General features: G+C 42.6%; 1 protein-coding gene across 1 annotated transcript in view; it reads left to right on the top strand.

The window, feature by feature from the left end:
* Positions 1 to 18,263, top strand: part of LOC8039626 (MAM and LDL-receptor class A domain-containing protein 2) — a 297,389-nt gene that overhangs the window by 92,506 nt on the left and 186,620 nt on the right. The window contains exons 20-27 of the mRNA XM_040210496.1: positions 2,164 to 2,364; positions 2,687 to 2,722; positions 7,108 to 7,245; positions 11,352 to 11,487; positions 13,866 to 13,974; positions 14,925 to 15,006; positions 15,983 to 16,108; positions 17,064 to 17,211. Coding sequence (XP_040066430.1) covers positions 2,164 to 2,364; positions 2,687 to 2,722; positions 7,108 to 7,245; positions 11,352 to 11,487; positions 13,866 to 13,974; positions 14,925 to 15,006; positions 15,983 to 16,108; positions 17,064 to 17,211 — 976 coding nt within the window. The remainder of the gene's footprint in view (positions 1 to 2,163; positions 2,365 to 2,686; positions 2,723 to 7,107; positions 7,246 to 11,351; positions 11,488 to 13,865; positions 13,975 to 14,924; positions 15,007 to 15,982; positions 16,109 to 17,063; positions 17,212 to 18,263) is intronic.

Raw genomic sequence — 18,263 nt, 5'->3', positions numbered from 1 at the left:
CGCAAGTGGTCTCACCTGGAATAAAAAATGGCACAACTTGAAGTTGCCGACTGATTGACTTGAAGATAATAAATTACAGGAGGATGCTTAAGCTTCGCCTTTAAGAGTGGAACGCGGACTCCTTGGGAGCGTGTCTGCGCGGCCTAATCACTAGCGTGTCTGGCTCACAACCGAGGGGTCGTGGGTTCCAATCCCAACCAAAATTCTTTAATTTTGTTATATTTTAGAAAAAGTGATTACTTTATAAGGTGAAATTATTTAAGGCATGCGACGGCTTTCAATTCGCATGACATGTCATGTACTAATCACTTTCATTTTACGCGTGATGTCACGTTTCACGCGATCGTCCTGGGCTCTGAAATTGTCGCGCGATGTCACGACCCTCTCGACCAATCAGGAGTTTCTTGACCCACCGACACCGGCTTTTCAATGACACTCTCGCGTTAAAAATGGCCCGATGAAATTGGTTGATAGGATCGAACACGTGACTCCCTGCACTGGTAGGCTGCATTTGTTTTTTCTCTTGGCGAACCCTATAAGTTAAGAAATGTAGGGTTTGGCTCATTATGCTCATGCCCTTTGCTTCATTATGGGTTCATCGGGGTTCTCATGGGCAAATGCCGCGATCTGATTCTCTAGAGAGTGGTAATGGGATGCCCAGAACTTGCAACGCCCATGCGTGTCCCGGAGGCGTTTGCTGCTATCAGTACTGACACCTTAACAAAAACGCAAGGTGTGGGGAACCCTGGGCACGCTATTTTCTCTCCACACCCAACAGGGTTGCGGGATAAGCCAACGAGAAAACCAAAGAACAAAAAACGGAGCAAAGAGGAGTAGGCGTACAAACCGACGCCTTGCGATTCGAGGCTGTTGACATAGTATAATGACAAAAAAAAAAAAAAAAAAACAGGACGCAACAAAGCCCCAGTGAAAACTCCTGTTGGTATAAGATATTTATTCGTGCAATAAGCGGATATGATCAAATGAAATTAGATAAAAACATATAAGTCTTAAACGAAGATAAGAAAATATGTAAGAAATATATTAAAAAAAATTAAAGACATTCACAATCCCCTGTAACGCCGAATTAGAGCGGAGCTCTTGAGGAGGAGGAGAGGAAAGTACGGAGAGGAGGCTACGCCACTCTTACTTTCCTGCTCTCCTCCCATTTAGGGGATAATTTTCCGCTAAATTTGGTGGAGAGTTTTTCTTGCTGAATTCATCGGCAAATTTGTTTCCGCTGAGTTTAGCGGAGAAATTTTTCCTCTGAATTTAGCAGAAAAACTTCCCCGCTAAATTTAGCGGGAAGACCTCCCCTCTAAATTAAGCGAAAAGAATTCCCCGCTAAATTTAGCAGAAAAATTTCCCGCTGATCTTAGCGGAAAAATTTCCCCGCTCAATTTAGCGTAAAAATTTTCCTCTAAATTGAGCGAGAAAATTTTCTCCGAAATATGGCTGAAACTGTTTTGGGCTAAATTTAGCGGGGAATTTTTCGCTAAATTTAACAAAAAATATTTTTCGCTAAATTTAGCGATACAGTTAGTGTGCTAAATTTAGCGGGGAGAATTTTCTGCTAAATTTAGCGGCAAAATGTTTCCTGTAAATGTAGCGGGAAAAAGTTTCTGCCAAATTTAGGGGGTAAATTTTTCGGCAAAATTTTGCGGGTAATTTTTTTTTTTACCTAAATTTAGCGGGGACCTTTTTCCTCTCAATTTAGCGGGGAAATTGCCTTGCTGAATTTAGCGGGGACAATTTTCAGCTGAATTTAGACGGGAAATTTACCCATAGGGCACCGCGAGGTTTCGCCGACGGCGACGCCGAAGAGCGGACGCCGAAGAGCTGCGCTCTAAAAACGTTTCGCATAACTTCTTGTATAATCTAATAGAGTTCTTAGATGTTTCTTATATGTTACAGTACGTTCTTATTTGATCATATGCGCTTATGGGACCATAAACTCTTATAGTTATAGGATTTTTCACTAGGGTGATTACGACGACCAGCATTATGAAGAGGTGTAGGCGTTTATTCGATGATCTTACTTCGTACTATTCAATGAAGAAATAAGCGATAACTTTAATTTCAGGAGTTCGTTGCAAGTATGTATGAAGAAAATAAACTATGTTGCAAAAAGCTTATTTTTTATGCTCTTCACCCACTACGCAGACATTGTGTCCATGGAGCTCAGGCAGATCAGCTACAAGGATAGTGGAGCAATGGACACACTGCAAACTGTTAACCTTCCAGAGGGTGGTGATTGGCAGTCAACTGTACTGAAACTAAAACCTTCTAAACAATCCCAGATTGTTGTCGCAGTCACCAGAGGAAAAGGAACCAACGGGATTGCGGCTGTCGGCTTAATTTCAGGTGAGATTTACAGCCTTAACTTCATGTAGCCTTAGGAAGCCCAATAGATTGCAGTTGTTTGTTGGTTGAAACAGGTAAAGAGTGAAGTGTTCTCCAAGAACAAATTGTATCACATTGTATGAAGGTTCACAGTGCTTCTTTTTCCTGCTCAATTTTATTTTATTCTTAGTTTCGGGTTTTTATTAAGCAATTCAAGTAGGATGCCTTCTATATTACTGCCCTTCAATGCACATAAAACTAAAAAAAGACTCTAACAGAATACATGCAAACGTAGGTATGATAAAATGTTATTAAAGCTTATGAATCTTTCATTTTGTTACAGCCGAAAAGACCAAACAAATCCCGGATGAAGAAGCAAGTAAGTTGGTAGAAAAATGAAGTATAAACATAAAAAAAAAGCACGTTTGCTTCTCTTTTTCTCTTAGAAAATTATTCTGCAATGAAGTGCTTCTTGAAAGTAAAAAAAGGGAACTTTGAAAGGAAAACAAAATGTGCAAGCTTTGTTATTATATTCGGAAATTGCAGTAAAAACCTACAACTGTGTTACGTCAACTTTAGTACAAAATTCAATTAAAAAAATTGGACCTCAAAAAGTAAGAATATATCCTTGCTCATTCTTTTGAGCTAGATGTATTTCTATTTAAAACTTTACCATCCTTACTAATCGTATCTTTTCCACGCAATCAATAAGTGACAGCTGTCTATTACTTTAATAAAAAAACAATTGATAGTTGATATTGTGCAAATTATCCACGTTACGTGCTCTAATAAGTAGGTGGAAGCCGAGGTGAGTCCAGACGAAAGCTGCAGTAGCCTCAGCCGTTCATAAATACATCTTTTTTTATTTGAAATTTTGTATGTTTGAAGGCAGATTAACTTCTCAGAGGCGTAAAAAGATCAAAAGAAACGGCTTTGTATTTACAGTTTCACCCTACGATGAGGTTTGGGGGATCATACAAACAATCCAAGCTAATCCAGTACTAGATGATCGCCACGTGACCTTCGGAAAGGGCAGTGTGACGCGCGAAGCGCTGAGTTACCTCACACGTTCATTGCCTTTGATTGGCTGGGTTCACTTGTAGCGCTTCTTTTGGTGAATTGCAAATTTAATCGGGGTATGGCGTTTACAACGAATTCATTGACGTGAGAAAAAAAAAAGAATTGTGTATAACTTGCGGAGCAGCAACATCAAATCGAACGATTCCTCATCGATTCTACACTGCAACGTTTTGGAATTATCCTTGTATTTCTGCGTCTTTTATATTGTAGTTTTATGCCCCTGTTAGGGGGGCGGGGGGACGGGGGGGGGGGGGGACTGGCACGTTAAAGGGCCCCTGAAAAGAAAAAAAAAGTTTTTTTAAAACAGTCTGGTTGGGACACGCGTGTCAAAAAATTAATTTTACGCGAAAAAAAACATTTTTAGAGCAATATTGACCGCGCCAGACGGAATTTAGTCGGCAGTCACCTCCTTTCCACCTTTTTCTCTCTCGGCATCTCGGGCGCGTGGAGGAGAGGTACACCCCGCCTCTTCGTAGTGGATCGGCTTGGCTACTTTCCCGGCTTGGCTGCGCCCCGCACGAGAGCCATTGCTACTTCCTGGCCGTGTTCCAAAATTTACTCGATCTTACCCCAGGGTTAGAGTTTTGCACCCTTGGCGTTCTAAAACCTACCCGCGTACAGCGTTTTTAAATCTGTGCTGTCACGTGATACGATCCGCCAGAATAACTCAGATCCATTTGGAGATTTGGAACACAGCCCCTGTGTCTGCCGGTCGCACTCGCACGGCGTACCGCGTCGTATCGTGCACGATGGACCCCGACCTGAAGCGTCGGTTGCTTCAACCCTTCAACGCTGCCAGCAGCTGGGCCTTCGCCCGTACGAGGACACGCCTCGCCAGCCGGAAGGCGTCCGCTCCGATCGCCGCGAGACAACCGCTCGCGAGGAGGCACCTACTTCGCCGCGGAAGGCGGCGAAGCGGGTGCCTCGACGAGTTCGTCCGAGCCGCACGACCCTTCAAGCCGCCGCGAGGACATGCAGTGGTGACTCATTTTGTTATTAAACGTTGAGTGCGGTGCCGCGTGCCTTCACTAAACTGTTTACAGGAACCGACATCTAAACAAAAAATTGTCACTGGCGCGCGCCAGAAAACATACAAAAGATGGGGTAAACGGGGCACACGAATCACGCAAAGAAAAGCAGGGAAGCGAAAACCTGTCACACCGCGCCACTTCCTAAGTACTTACGATGACTAACTGACACAAGCAACAAGCCCTCTTCAGAAGGTTTTCACATATAAACGCGATAAAACTATAAAACCACCCGAGGTACGCGAGACGCGTTACAACGACGGCGACCATGACAGAAAACAAAATGGCGAAGCGTTTGTTTGTTGAGTATCCGAACGGAAGTTACGATTTTGTAAAACGTTTGTAAGCAATTGCGACATTCATTCGATGGATTCTTTCTTAAACCTAAAAATATATCATTCAAAAGGCGATCTCAAGAGATCACGAAGATTTTATAACCAACATCTAAGCTGTCACTCATTCTATTGGCCAATGAGAAGCCGATTTGAATGACCATGGTTACCAATGAGAAGCCGAGCTGAATGACCTGGAATTTGCGTGCAAAATTTCAAATAAATCTCTCGCCGTCAATATTGCTCTAAAAAAAAAATTTTTTTTTCGCGAAAAATTCATTTTTTGACACGCGTGTCCCAACCAGACTGTTTAAAAAAAAAAACTTTTTTTTCTTTTCAGGGGCCCTTTAAAGACCTTCAAAACAAAAACCTTTAAAATCTTGGCAAACTAGCGCACGGCAATAAGTGCATGATCGAGGTCTAATTCACTAATTCTTTAGAGGAGCTCGATCTTAAGTCTTTTAATGTGCCGGTCTGACAGGGGTTTTAGGCTATATTCCGATATAGAAAGGTTTTTGTTTTAACTTTGCTTGATGACTTCAAAAAAGGTTACAATACCACTCCGAACATCATTCGAGAGAAGGATTAAACAAAATCCATGCTCCTACTGATCAATGAAAAAACGATTGAAGTGCAGGCGTGCTGGTGTCAGCTATACATGATGATTGAAAACCTGAGACTGCGGTTTAAAAATGGAAACTCATGAAGTAGAAAGAAAAAGGAACAGACAACTTTTCAAACTCAGCTAAAAACTTCATTGCCTCTACGTCTTATATACACCTCCCCCGGACGTCGAACGTCGCCACCACCACAACGGCTGATCGCTGAACTAGAAACAATACACCGTAATGACAATACACCGAACCGCAAACAATACATAAAAAAAGCGTTATACAAACAGAAACACAAAGTCGTCACCACCGCGCCCGGAAGGACTTCGATGCGGTCAATGTAACACCAGCACTTGGGAACACAAAAATACCGTGTCTAACTCACCCCCCTTTCTCCTGAACTGAGCCGTGAATCACAAACAGTCGCCAACAATGCCCCCCATTACAATCCCGAACCCAACAATGCAAACAACTCTTCGAAGCAACCCCCTCCCCTTTTACGTTCATCCCACACTAGGTCTTTACAGTCGAAGACACTTTTTTTGACTCACTCCCAATTTGCAGCGACGCTTGGCTAATGCAATTTCCCGATGTTTTTATGCGAACAGCTATATACACCTCCCCCGCACAACACGTCTCATTTCCTCACGTTCATTGTGTACGATTTCTGCCTCTGACCAGTTCGTTGTACATGCATTACACTTCTGGAGATGTCTCGCTAGCTCAGGGTTTGATGCGTTAATCCGCATATTCCGTTTACGTTCTGTCAACCTATCGTTAATGCACCTTGCAGTCTGACCAAAATATTTAAAGCCGCATTCCAAAGGAATTTCATACACTACTCCACTGACACATGGAATAGATCTGTCGCGATGCATTTTTTTTTAATTCTTTTTGTCCTGCCTCAAAAGGAGTCAGTTTAGCCAATTTGAAATCACATGTGAAAACGGTGTACTGTACGGCAGCTTTGTGCCGCGTTTCTATCTGCTTCACGAGTTTCCGTTTTTGAAACCGCAGTTTATTTTTTTCAATAATCATATACACCTAGTGATGTTTATTTTTTTATTCTTTGTGCTAACAGATGGTGCGAATTAACTGCTATCACGTTTATAAGGAAGAACTATGTACCATCCATTCCGTCATAGCTTACTCAAATAACGCCTACTTCGCAGAAACCCGGCACAAAGCTGCAGCCCTATCTATTTTTTGTTTATTAAAGATACAAAATGAAACGGATAAAAAATAACTTCTACTGCTATTTTGTCGGTCTTGAGAAGTTCGCCATAAAGGTTCTTAATTGTGCACCATACAGATTTAGGTGATAAGAACTACACCTCTCTTGAATCTCATGCACAGCATTATGTCTGCGAATTTTGTGGGATAGTTTCAATACTTCAAGCAATTACACTTTTGAGTCCTTAAGCTGGCATTGACTAAGATAATTAAATAAACAAAACGAAGTGCTTTGTGCACCTAATATTTGCTACGTGCACACATTTTTGTAATAAAGGTCTTTAAGTGTCTTCTAGACAACTACAAGTCTATATTAAAAAGGTTGCTATAGAAACTTACGTAATGCGTTGCGCATATGCAGGGCAGGGGGAAGCATTGAAGACTAGTCAATCAGACTGAATAAATCGTTATCTCACATTAACTAACATGGGCAATTGAAGTCACTAATTCTTCATTTCACTTTTTCTTCTGTTGTTGCAGCTCTGTGGTGCAATTTTGAGGACGGAACGTTCTGTGGTTGGGAACACGTCAACGGCGATATTTCCTTTAAACTCAACGAGCCAAGCAAGAAAATTCCACCCTTCCCCCAATCGGACCACACCCTTCAGGCGTACAGAGGTGCGTAGTTGTTCATTAACTGAGGTCCCGAATGCTCTATGATAGTGTCACTATAAAGATGAGATGTCTAAAATAAATGCTTGAAATAATAAGTTTAGAACGGCTATTGAAGTGTCGCTTGGGAACTACGTTTGTCATAATCATGGCTAACTATTAAATTTAAAGTATATAAGGAGTGACACCTATACTTTCAATTAAGCTACAATAACACTTTATTTTTACTAATTAAGTTATTAATCTTCACATGAGGTCATAATTTTCTTTTATTTGTTCCAAGGAAAAAAAACAACTTCACAGAGTCAACGCACAATATGTTTTTATTTATGCGTGCATGATAATTGATTCTAATAGTATGCACATTGAAATTTAAAAAAAAATGCGTATTGCATTTTTTTTTGAGTTAGTAAAACGTAAACGTATTTAAACTCAAAGTGAAAAACTATGGAGTCTGATATCTGTAAAGCATTTACTTGATGAGCCTGGTCGTTTAACAGATTCTGAAAGGGGTGAAAGTGACCTCAACCTCAAATAATTTCATTCCACGCAATCTCATTTGGGTCTATCTTACACGAATAATTAGTGGAGGTTAGCGAAGGGAGTCAGGGATGGTGCGAAGGCACGTGGAACTGCACTCCCTCGTCCCTCCAGATGCTCGATGATAGCACGTAGCTCAGGATGGTCTCGTTAAAGTGTTCCCATGTTGTTCACAGTCACCGCACCGACAGTAACGTCGTCGTCGTCGCTGTTGCCTGTGCGTTCAGAAGCCAACTAGTCTGGTGCCCTCGACAAATTATCGAAGTCGCTATGCTTGTGGCTGGATTCGTACACCACACTCACGTAGAATTTTCGAAGTCGAACTCTACCGTGTGAGACGTCCTGAGTGATCCTTCACGTTTGCGAACCAACAAAGCGAGTGGTGGCTTGGGACCGCTCGAAACGGGCTTCCTTATGGGATTGCCCACAAGACAAGATATTCCTTCTCGGTCGTCCAGTAATTTCGTTCCCCGTTCAGTGACAGCGTCCGACTAGCGTGGGCGATCATGCGCTCTGTACCCAATTGTCAAAGGTTGAAGCTAGGGCTGGTTGGTGTGACATCTTTAAAAGGTTAAAACAGTTAGCACAAACGACGAAGAACAAGAAACAGAAGGACAAATACACACCGCGGTGCACGTGTCCTTCTGCTTCTCGTTCCTCGTCGTTTGCGCTGTTTTAACCCTTTAAAGACCCTATTGTCGTTGGACCAGTACCGCGCCGAGTCCTGTATTGCTGGTGTCGATGTGAACTTCTGTTTCGGCTGATTGGTCGAATTGGCCAAGAATCAGTGCCACTGGAGTCGTCGTTTTTTGCCCGTCGAATGAATGTTGTTCTCATTCTCCCCATTTGGAGTTCACGGCGTCTTTCGCGAGGTGCGTGAGCGGAGCGGAAAGCTTGGCGAAATCCCGAACGAACCACCTGCAGAACGTGCAAAGTCCAAGGAATCTTCGGACGGCCTTCTTGTCGGTGGGCGGTGGAAAAGCCGCTACGGCGCGAATCTTCTCAGGGTATGGACGGACACCTTCGTTGCTCACAACGTCACCTAGGAACTTCAGTTTGCTGGAGGCGAACCGGCACTTTGTCGCTTTGAGGGTGTGTCTGGCGGTCCCGATTGCTTGAAGAACGGCCCGAAGGCGACGGAAGTGCTCATCCAAGTTGGCCGTGAATACTACGACGTCATCAATGCAAATGAGAGAGCTCTGCCATTTCAGGGCTGCCAGTACGGTGTCCATGACACGCTAAAAAGTTGCCGGTGCCATGCACAGTCCGAAACGCATCTCCTTGAACTCGTACAGTCCGGGCGTGACGAAGGCAGTGGTCTCTCTTTCAGGTTCTTCGACTTCGATCCCCCAGCAGCCACTCTTCAGGTCTATTTATGAAAAGTATCGGGAGTGTCGCAGCCTGTCCAGTGTGTCGTCGATCCGGGGGAAGTGGATACATGTCTTTCTTGGTCACCGCGTTGAACCGCCGGTAGACTGTGGAGAATAGAAGCGTGCGGTCCTTCTTTTCCACCAATGCGACTGGAGAGGCCCACGGGCTGCTTGAAGGCTGGATGATATCGTCGTTCAGCATTTCTTGTTCTTCTTCGTGAATGGCCTCCTCTCTTTCCTTTGGGGAGACTCGGTACGGCGGCCGACGCACAGGGAGAGCTGCCTCGTTTCGTAAGAATGCAGTGTTTCGCAACTGTTGTTTCCGCACTTGGACGTCGCCGCAAAGCAGTCGTTGAGTTCGGCGAGGAAGTTTCTGAGCTGTCGTCGTTCCCTTGCACTAAGCTTGGGGTTAACATCGAGCTGCGGCGGGGGTGTACTGTACGGCTGAGATGGCGAGTGTTCATCGGTTGTCGCGGTGATTCCCGCGGCCTTCCAGAGTTCTTCGACGTAGCCTTCAGTGGTACCTTTCGTGAGGTGCTGCACTTCCTGTCGAAAGTTTGTGAAGAAAACCAAAGTGAATCCATTTTGCAGCCCTGTTACTCCCCTTGCGACGCCTATTTCTATTCCTAGAAGCAGTTGGACGTCGCCTTTTAGAAGAACTTTCCCGCTGACGATGGCAGCATTCATGACGGACACAAGGATGCCAGACTGCGGCGGCAGGTTCACATGGTACGCAACGACTCAGACAGCGGTCGGCGGCGTTGTGGATCCCTTCGGGTGTAGGACACGGAATTTCGCAGTATCAACCTGTTCGCTCCAAGATCGATCACCGCACCTCATTGACAGAGGAAGTCCATGCCAAGAATGACTTTTCTCGCACAGTCCTGACGAAAAACTAACTTCACTGAACAGGTCTCCCTACGAATTTCGACGCGAGCAGTGAACCTCAGAACGGGCGTGATGAAGTGTCCTCCGGTGGTGCATATTTGCCGCTCGTCCAAGGCATCGAGTTTTCCGAAGGCGGCGAGAGAGCTTCCGACATAAAACAGATTAATCTTCGCCGGTGTCCACGAGTGCCGACGCGTCATGGCCGTCGGTGACAACGTTGAGGTTTTTGGGCACCTTTGCAAAATTGTTGTTCCAACGCTTGTCGTCGGTCAAGTAGGAGAGCCCTCGGACGTGCTTGGAGGATGCTTCCAACGATGGTCTTGGGAAACTCCACCTTGAGGGTTTCCCGCGCTTATTATCCACGACGAGGGGCGAGGGGCGACAGGCTCTCACGGCGGGATATGTGCAGAAGCGATGCCGGGCGGTTGGGTGACGGCGAACGGAAACCGGTGAGGGGAAACGGTCCCGAGAACGGCGACCCGCGGAGGTATTCGTCGGTGTCCCGAGGTCGCTTGTTTGAAAATCTCGGGTTCTAAGCTGGCGGTAGTAGCAGCGGCGAGATACATGGCCAGAATCAGCACAGTGAAAGCATATTGGGCGCCACTCTACAGTACTCCACACGTCGGTCTTTCGATGACCACGTTGCTCCTGTTTGGCAGTGTACTGCGACGAAGTGCCACTTCAATATCCATTGCTTTCTTTTTTTGGAAATATAGAGTAGTTGTTTATAATAAATTATTCATGTATTGAGGCCGCCTGCCTCAAGAAAGTGAACGGGGGATGAAACACTAGAGGACGTTACAATGAAATCAAGTCTTAACATTACCTGATTTCTTTATTAGACCGCAGCTCTTTGGCATCCGTTTCCGGCTTGAACGGCGTCGCCGTCGCCGTCGGCGTAACCACGCGTTGCCTTGTGGGACGTTTCCCATAATGACGTCACGAGGGACACCACGATGCTCTCTAGATTCACGATTGACGTCATGAGTGACGTCACAAGCGACATCACGAAGGTCACTCGTGAAGTTCACGACGAAGGTCATGACATTCACCTGGCCTTAACTCGTAAAGGTCACGACCTTGGCGATGTTTTCACGAGTGACATCACGAGGGTCACGAATGACGTCACGCGGAAAGAGGAAGGGAGGGGAAGGAGGAGGGGAGGAGAATGAGAAAAGGATGAGGCGGAGGGAGGAGGAGAGCGTACGAAGGAGGAGGAAGTGGGATATCTTCCTCTTATACCCCCTCTTCCCCATCAAGAGCTCCGCTCTAATTCCTCATTACAGTGTATTGTACGCGTCTATTTTTTTTCAGGGCGCTTCATTTACGCCGAAGCCAGTGGTTCCCGGTACCAAGCAGCTAGACTGAGAAGCCCAGAACTTCCAGCCGACTACCGGAGTCGCTTCTGTGTGTCTCTATGGCATACGAGTGCGCCAAACACATACGGATAGTAAGTAAATTATGTCACTAACTCTCGAAACTCTACATTGAAAAATTTTAGGATATTACGAAAGTAAATCTTGAGGTTTATTTTTTGTTGTTTTTGTGCTCCATACTATGGTTTTCTAAAGTTAATTGTGTTAATGTGGACAGCTGCATCAGAATAACCTGAGATTGCGATCCCCAGGTTTCAGCACGGGTTTTGTTAAAGTGACTTTAAAAACGCCTCGGATTTCCTTTTGTAACTGTCTGCTTGGCAGCATGCCATAATGGCAGAGCCTTTACTTCGGCCTTCTTATGACTTTTGTTTGGCTCGTCCCATGGCTGCTAAAGTCCCAGACATGAACAATGTATGCTACGTATGAACTGAAGAACCAGCAGTGAATCCTAGATCTGGCCCTTGTTTAGAAATTTAGACTCAAATTTGCCTCATGAAAACCAGCATGAATCCTAGGTCTAGCTACCCGAATCCAAGCCTAACTCTGGCAATCTTTTGACGATTTCAGACCATATATGCCAAATGACAGTCAAACTACCACCAGTGGAGCTTAAGTTTGGCACTTTTTTGGCCAATTAGGGATAGTGCTTAGAGTCCCAGAAGGAGGCCAAAGAAGGTCGAGTTCAGCTGTCTCTACCTTTGCTTCTTCAGTCTTTTCAACGCCCAGTAGTTTGGGACCAAACCAAACTTTTACCCGAAGAACTGGGCTACCATGTTGGATAGGACATGTTATTAAAAAAAAAGACGAAGAGTTGCTCGAAAAAGATTGCGCAATATTTACATCTTGAGAGGCGATTTGAGCTAGGACTTGACTGAAACATGCTTTTATTTCGGCACGTTGACCAGGAAGAAAAGCATGTTTAGCAGTACCACCTGCCGGGGCCGAACTCCCCAAAAATAGCAAAGAAATGGAATCACATATCAAGACTGAAAATGTGTCTTGCGAACCGAACATTGAGCTATTTTTGTCGGGAAAAGTTTGTTTTATGACATGCGTGTCCTATCCTTGATCTTTAAAGAAGGAAAGGTTGGATGAGTATTCCTTTAGGTTTTGAAGCTCATTTCATCACTCAATTAACAGCCCATCTGCACTCTTAAAATCGCATCTCTCAAGCCGATATTTGGGACGCAAAAAAAAAAAAAAAAAAAACTGAAAAAATTGTGTGAGAAAAACACGAACTTGTCCCAAATATTCTTCAAGATGTGAGGTGCATTGCACCAGATATCTCGAACGTTCCTCTCCTTATTCACACCAGGACGCAAAAAAGGGCTCTATTTCGGTCATGAGATCTAATTAAGTGTCTCCCGGCATGCTTCCATATATTGCTCCTATTTTGGTACGACGTGACAAAACAGAAGTATAATTCAAATTTTTTGCTTAATGAAAGTGAATCTCGCGCCGTAAATGTAGGGTTAACGCTTTTCTTCTGGGGGAAACATTGACTTCATATGCAGACAAGGCACTTAAAAATACCATTCTGTTGAAATTTTTAAGACCCGGTCGAAATACGTGAAGCAACCCAAGTAATAAAAATAAACAAACCGCGTCTTCTGTCATTCTATTTTTCTGCGAATTCGGTTTCTCTAAAAGTAATTCCTAAAAATGCTGCTCTTTCGGCTCCCCAAGTCGAAGTGTATGCTCTCCTCAAAAACTGTGTCCCGCGGCGTAAACTTAGGCAAGTTGATTTCGGTTAAACTTCCATTGGTGGCATTTTCTTCGCTCACTAGCAATTACATATTTAAAAAAAAAGAAACTATAACTTCTGCACATTAAGTTTGTCGCAATATGTGTATTAATCCGAGAAAAAGAAAACATATTGTTGTGCAACCCAAATATGCGGAATTTATAGTTTCTCTTTTTAGTTGTATCTGCTAGTCTTATGATGAACTGAAGAGGCACGCCTCTTGATTTAGTGTTATTATCTACGCAATTAACATGCACACAACTCAGTCATAATGTTGAGTTGTGCACGAACACAGTTCCCTTATATACACATATATTTAAAAAAAAACACGGTTGGGGAGGCATCTTGAGCAGGCCAGTGTTCGCCACCTCGGTTGCTTTGAAGCGAAGCTCCGGCCTATATACCTTTGGTTAGCGTTTAGATTACCGGTCAAGGGTCTCACACTCCGTCGGGGGCCTATTGCCGTGAAGGTGCTTTATAACCGGGATATTGGTTGCACATCAAAATATTCCTAGGAGGTCGAATATATTACTCAGTCGTTTTCAGGGGTGTGCCAGATACTATTTGTTGATTTGGCACATAAAATCGTCAACTTTTTTTAGAAAATTAGCTTAGCCTTTATGCGTCTGCAGAATGAACGTTTTGTGCATGATCTCCTTTGTTTTGAAGTATTCAATGTTGTTAACCATACAATTTTTTTTCTAGTTTCGGAATAAATAACACAGTAGAATTGTATCCGCAATGGAGAGACTTTTGGAACGTGCGCTGGGTGCACGGCCAGCATCAGATGACGATGCCGGGAAATGCGGATAAGGTACACCTACTTCATTCTTATTCTTGTTGTCTGTCAAGTGTAATGTTTTCCTATACAAGAACTGCTTTTATAAACTCTAATATTTGCATAGGGGTGACGCAATGGGAGGTGAGATAATTGACAGAGAAAAAATTAGTACACGCTGAAAATCTGCATTGGTGAAAGATATTGTGGAGTTTAATGCAACAACTTTCTAGTAGTTGTTGCTCGAAACGTTACAGTGAACTGCCTCATAACCCTGACCAGGAGAACGTTTTTTTTGTTTTTGTTTTTTTGTTTTAGATTTATGATATTACCAAGGCCGAGTGGCTGGGAGAAGGCCGTCTTTCCCGAATGAATTTGAATGATTTCATGAGGACCAGGTCATATGGGTGGACCTATGGTTCAGAATGGAGTAATGCATCATTGTGTCAGCGTCGTGTTGTGCACCGTCGCAATAAGGTGTATACCACCTGGGTCAATCGCATAAAACCAAGGTTAAATGAACCGCGAAAAGTGGCTAGTCTCAGTTGTGGCTACGTGAGAGTATTTTTTTCGAGTTGTGGGAGAGGTTAAAGCATAAATGCGTAAGCTTACCTTGTAAAAAAAGGATTTGAGGCAGTTTTTACTGACGTTTATAGATGGTGCTCTCCTAGTTGAAATATTGCTGAGCATTGTCGGGAGCGTCAAGGAGGCGCCAAGCTTGTGCATTTTTCACATGCATAATTGCTCAGAATTTTAAAATGCTATGAAACATTACCTAGTTATTGATAGCAGGTTGTAAAATATTCCATTAGGCCCATGCGCTATATATCAGATATAAAAGAAAGAATATAAACGAAATAATTTCAATAGGTATTATTATGTTAATTCGGTTTGAAGTCCGATAGGTGATAATAAAAAGTTAACTTGTGCTCCCATTTAACTTTTTGTTGCATTTAGCTTTGCATTTATTGTATACCTGCTCGCAGTTTACCCTGGAGGTCCACATTTCATCTGGCTTGATTGCCTTGGATGACTTGGAGGTGACTTCTGGCAAATGTCCACTGATAGGTGAGTGCTCTAATCAACAAGTGCACTCACAAGTCGCCGTGCAATGATTCCTTATGAAAAGGTTTCATGAAATGACAAGTTAATTAGCCTATCCAGAAAATTAACCCTATATCACAAAGCAAATATTTTGAATTTTAAACCAGGCAGGCAGTAATTTTGCAAACGGAAATCGCATGTTTTCTTCTTTTAAATCAGTGAACATATATTTATTACACGACACTGAAGTTCAGAATACACGAACAAATTGGACAGTTTTACAAATATATTGAGCAAAACAATGACAAATTTCATTTAGGATATATGTATGTGAGTGATGTGCCGATATCACTCGGAAAAGCTTTGTACGCAGCTGTAGCTCATCGCAGTTTATGCACTATAAAATATACAGCACCTCTTCTTTTCTTCAAACTGCCTCGAAGAGCCAACATTTTAACTCAAGAGAGTAGATTGGGCTAATCTCGAGGCTACAAATATGCTTAGACATAAAAAAAATATTGATCTTATACGCTGAGCATAACTTAAACACGTGAAACGAAATGTTAAATGTCACATATCATACTCTTTTGGTGCTCTAAACCTGTTCTCTACCTCCTGCACTAGCCCCGCGTGAGAATTGAAGGGTTCCTCAGAACATGGTAAAACGCTCGGCATGCTTTATAGTTGTCTAAAAAGGGTTGATATAGAGGTTATTGATGATGCCGAGTAAGTTTCTAATTGAAACTATGGCCTTCAAATGAACAAATAAAAAGTTACTTTCTAAAAAAAAACTTTAATAAGTTATATTTTTAAACGTTATTATTTTTCATAAACAGGCTCTCGGGCAGGCAACACGGCATCAACCTTTTTTCTGTGCGATGTTTAGTTTTCGCAGGAGAGATTTGGCCTGCCTTCTATGAAACACTGTGTATATTCGCGGCGTTGAAACGCTATGTTGCCCACACTTAGCGGTCAACGCATCTTTTTTTTCTTATTTTAGACAAATGTACTTTCGAACTCGGAAGTCCGTGTGGCTTCTACTGGGAGCATTCCAGCCCGAGAATATGGCGCGTCGTTCAAAGCAAAGCGCTGAAGGTTCCCGACCACACCTTGCAGGCCAATGCTGGTGAGCACAACGGAAAGAACCCTCGTATCAAGTCTCGTCGAAAGAACGGCGAATTGTCTAATTTCGCAACGCCACTGGCCGCCGAGTGGTAAAAAGATACTCGCTACTCGTCGCACCCCACGTTTTTTAAGATGCTATGGTGACTGTAAGAACAGAGTTCAAACATTTATTCCGCTCTCAATGAAGATTTGTTCAGACATTCCTGTGAGGCATGTTTCAGCTGTTTCAGTGCCCTCACCTGAAACTGCATCTTTCAACGTTTCCGGAATAGCAATAGTGTGCTTAGGGTTTGTATTTTACATTTGAGCATCTCTGTTATAGTGTTGCTGTCATTTCGACAATACTTCTCTTTATTTGGTAGGCCTCTTTTGGCGTTTGAAAGACATCGGAGGTATTGTGGGGCTTCGCAAATCTGCAAATCATTATATTTGATTGAATTGGAGTACAAATCGTTAAAATTGGCAATAGTGGGCAGTGTGAAAAACATTTTTTCTGCATTTGAAATGCAAATTGTCAAGAGCAACATCATCGTATTTTGGAATTTCAGGTCAGCGGTAGAACTTGCGGCTTGCTGGACATTTTGAAATTTTCGATGTGCCGCCGATTCATATACCTCTTTATTTCCTTTAATGGTCCGGTTGACAGGGGTCACTCGTATGAGGCATTAGTGTTGCACGAAATATGATCAAGCAGAAGTTTTATCTTAAGTTCTTTATAATTAAATGCATGCAGCTGATACTTATTGGTATTGAACAATGATTTTTGTTTTTTGCACCTTTTGTTTTGTGACATAAAGGAAGTGAAAGGTAATTTGTAATTTAGGATTGATCTGAATGAGTTTGGATTGTATCGCAATGCTGTCGCCTTTTATTCTTCATATTTTTTATCATAAAAAGTTGTCTGCATACGCTTAATATATATTTGTTGTTTCCCGTTTCATGGGAAAATGTCGCAGGACACTTCCTGTACGTGAACACGACAGATGTTGATCCAGCCCATCCAGAGTCTAGGGTGTTCCTCGATACCCGTGATCCCACCCCTTCCACCTGCGTGACCTTTTGGTGGAAAGGCTTCGGGACCCCAAGTGACCTCAATGTATATGTGTAAGTCACACTCAGCGCATCGAAGTCACAGGCAAGGAGGGTTGTAGGCGTTAGCAAAAAAAGGAACGAAATACATCGCTGCTTAGATGCAATATATATATATATATATATACACATAGCGCTACCGACCTGCGTTATCTCAAAATAAAACAAACGCGTTATCCTTACCTTTAGCGATAATAAGTAATGCACATTGTACGTTGTTTTTTAAAAATATAGTTTGAGTGTTTGCATGAGGGAAAAGACAGCAAGTTTTGAAGATATGTGAGATTCGTGCTAGAACTCACTTGGTACCTAAAAACAAAAAACAAATTAACATGTATTTATTTTTTACGTTTCGAGTAGAAAACATAGAGCTATGTAATTACGTCACCTGTTATTACATATACACTGTAAAAAATAACTGTGTAAAAAAACAGAAAAAGCTTGGCAAGTTTCTTGCCACGAATTTTCTGTTTTCGTCTGTTTCCCTGTTTTCATACTTTCCGTTAAAATCATAGCATTTCCTGTTCTTGGCTTTTCTGTAAAAAAAATACACTTTCTGTTGTCAAATTTTGCGAAAAACCGGTTTCTGTTAAAACAAAGAGTGTCTGTTCTGGAACTTTGTAAAAAGATCGGCTTTCTGTAGTCGATTATTTTGAAAACACCGGCCTTTGTTAAAAGAAGGATTGTCTGTTTTGGAACTTCGTAAAAAAATCGACACTCTGTTGTCCCAATTTTGCGGGAAAATGATTTCTGTTAAAAGAATGGTTGTCTGTTCTGGGACTCTGTAAAAAGATCGACTTTCTATTTTTAAATGTTGTTTAAAAACAGTTTTTTTCGAAAAGTAAACAGAGTTTCTGTTCTGGGACTCTGTAAAAAGATCGACTTTCTATTTTTGAATATCGTGAAAAAAAGTTTATTTTGAAAAGGAAACAGAGTTTCTGTTCTATACCTTTGTAGAAAGACAACTTAAAAAGATTTTTAACAAGAAAGTTATTTTTCATTAAAACATGTAACAGAGTTTACGTAATAAAAATAACTGTCCCACAGCATCGAGAAAAAATATGTTA

Source organism: Ixodes scapularis, unplaced genomic scaffold, assembly GCF_016920785.2.
Source record: "Ixodes scapularis isolate PalLabHiFi unplaced genomic scaffold, ASM1692078v2 PGA_scaffold6__148_contigs__length_123643588, whole genome shotgun sequence".
NCBI classification, from domain to species: domain Eukaryota; kingdom Metazoa; phylum Arthropoda; class Arachnida; order Ixodida; family Ixodidae; genus Ixodes; species Ixodes scapularis.
The sequence above is the reverse complement of the archived record's forward strand: the minus strand, read 5'-3'. Positions and strand labels throughout refer to the sequence as shown.